This window comes from Aythya ferina (genome assembly GCF_964211825.1).
Source record: "Aythya ferina genome assembly, contig: HAP1_SCAFFOLD_211, whole genome shotgun sequence".
In the NCBI taxonomy this organism is placed as follows: Eukaryota; Metazoa; Chordata; class Aves; order Anseriformes; family Anatidae; genus Aythya; species Aythya ferina.
In genome coordinates this window covers 72138-74768 of record NW_028181322.1, presented here as the reverse complement: position 1 = coordinate 74768, position 2631 = coordinate 72138, and the positions used below count along the sequence as shown (strand labels likewise).

Here is a 2631-nt window from a genome sequence, read left to right as displayed (position 1 = left end):
CTCCTCTCCCCTGCCCCTCCAGCTCTGGGCTCCCTTCACGCAGTCCTGGCTCTGCAGCACCAAGCCCTGCTGGGAGCCCTCCCCTGCATGCTGCCACCACTCCCTGACGCTGCTGTTGCCCTTTGCTGGGCAATGCCCAGCCCAGCCCAGCAGCCCAGGCTGGGCTGGCCCCAGGGCAGTGCCCACTGCAGGCTGCTGCAGGGCTCTGGGCATGGCCACCACAGCCCCAGCCCCTCGCAAGGCACCTCAGCTGCTGGGACAAAAGCGGCTCTGGGCCTCCCCAGCAGTCCCCAGGCTGGGGCCAGCCATGGCTCAGGCGATGGAGGTCCATGAAGCTGCAGGAGCCCTGGTCTCTTGCCTGGGAGATCCCTAGCACAGAGTATCTGTGTCCCACAGGGCCAGCACAAGAGGCCTGGCCCAGGCACAGAGCAGCTCCAGATTCCAGTCCATGAAGCTCCAGATTGCCCCACTGAGTAGTGATGGGCAGCCCCAATGGCCAGCTGAGCTATTCCTAAATGTGACAGCAGTGCTTTTGGCCTTGAGCCCCTTCTCCATTGGGAGAATGAGATGGGATCTGAGAGCTGTGAATATCTAATGGCTTCTTTATTGTCTTTATCTACACTGGAAGATTGGTTCTTGAAGTACCGTAGATGACTGGGTCAAAATAAAAATCAATATGTAGGAGGATAAGAAGAAATTCCCTTAAATTAAAATAATACTATCACACGTTAAAAAATAAAATAAAATAAAAAAAAAAAAAAATCAGAAAATATTTTGTGAGATATTCGCTCAGTATTTTTAGGCTGGTGAGCATATTAATGATGCTTAAGAAGTATGTATGAAAGTAATTTCCTGAGAGCATTTTTCAGTTCCTGGTTCCTCATGCTGTAGATTACGGGATTCACTGCTGGAGGCATCACTACGTACAAAAATGCCACCGCCAGGTCTAGGGATGGGGAAGAGACGGAAGGAGGCTTCAGGTAGGCAAACAAACCAGTGCTGACAGTCATAGAGACAACAGCCAGGTGAGAGAGGCACGTGGAAAAGGCTTTGTGCTGGCCATGCTCAGAAGGCATCCTCATCACCGCTCTAAAGATCAGCATATAGGACACCACAATGTAAACAAAACAAAGAAATACTAAAGAAAGAGTAAAGACAAGTGCCCCAACTTCCCTGAGGTAGGCATCTGAGCAGGAGAGCTTGAGGATCTGGGGGATTTCACAGAAGAACTGGTCCACAGCATTGCCGTGGCAGAGGGGCAGGGAAAATGTGTTGGCCATGTGCAGGACAGCATTGAGAAAGCCACTGCCCCAGGCAGCTGCTGCCATCTGGGCACAAGCTCTGCTGCCCAGGAGGCTCCCATAATGCAGGGGCTTGCAGATGGCAACGTAGCGGTCGTAGGCCATGACAGTGAGAAGGGAATACTCTGCATCAAAAAAGAAGACTATGAAAGGGACTTGTGCAACACAGCCTTGATAGGAGATGGCCCTGGTGTCCTAGAGGGCATTGGCTGTTGCTTTGGGGACAGTGGTGAAGATGCAGCCCAGGTCGAGGCGGACGAGGTTGAGGAGGAAGAAGTACATGGGGGTGTGGAGGCGGTGGTCGCAGGCTACAGCGGTGAGGATGAGTCCGTTGCCCAGGAGGGCAGCCAGGTAGATGTCCAAGAAGAGCCCAAAGTGCAGGAGCTTCTGCTCCTGCTTGTCTGCGAATGCCAGCAGGAGGAACTCACTCACGGTGCTGACGTTGGGCATTTGCTGACATTAAACACAGCTGTCTGTTGAAGAGGATAAGGTAGAACAAGTTAGTACACACTTCTCTGAGGGAGACTTATTACAAGCCTTAGAGCACCCCCAGCCCGAGCATTTGTTTGCAGGAGAACCTTTCTGCAGCTTTCTTGCTTGAGCTCCAGCTGGTGCTGGCTGATAGTGGCACTGGGAGCAGGGGCTGCTGTGGGCTCCAGAGGAGTCCTTCCTGCTGTGCTGCAGGATGGAAGCAGGAAGATGGGAGAAACTCAAGTGCTGTCCACTTGGCACATCCATGAGCTTTTCAGTGTTGTTGTCAACAACCCAATGCAGAGCAGAGCTGCAGGTATTTTATTTTTTTTTTTTTTTTGCCCCCCCCCCCACTTTTTTTTTTTTTTTTTTAATTTAGCTTTCAATAACACTTCTAATGCTTATGACAGGTGTTGGATGCTTGAACTCCCTTACATTACCTGTGCACTCCCAGAGAAATCCTGTGGGTGCCAGGAGGCAAAGGGACCGTGCCTTGGTGAAGACTGACCAGTGCAGCTCTGTCACTTTTGTCATTCCTCTGAGCTACAGGACCATCCCACTCTGGTGTTTCCCTGAGGAAAAAAAAAAAAAATAAAAAAATTAGATGGCTGCTAATTGAGGAGAGCCACAGCAAGCCAGAAGGAGCTTGAGAGCTTCTCCTCGTCTGAGCTCTGCCTGCTCTGCTGGCCATGCCTGCCCCACAGCCCATGGGATGCAGGGGGAGAGGAAGCCAGGGAGGGACTGCTCAAGGAGAAGGCATCTGCACTGCAGGGCATGGCCACGAGGTGCCCGAATCCCCCCTTCCACAGCGTTTCTAGCAACAGCTCCTTCTGGCCGCCTGCCCCTCTCTCTGCTGCCT

The 2631-nt window shown here is 52.3% G+C and overlaps 1 protein-coding gene across 1 annotated transcript; it reads right to left on the bottom strand.

Annotated features, from left to right (window-relative positions):
* Positions 1-815: 815 nt before the first annotated feature.
* LOC311428964 (olfactory receptor 14J1-like) lies at positions 816-1507 on the bottom strand (the record flags this gene model as incomplete). The annotated part of the gene is made up of 2 exons (XM_084540164.1): positions 816-1424; positions 1469-1507. 2 exons carry the CDS (start codon positions 1505-1507, stop codon positions 816-818), a joined length of 648 nt encoding a protein of 215 aa, XP_084396290.1.
* Between the last annotated feature and the right edge of the window lie 1124 nt (positions 1508-2631).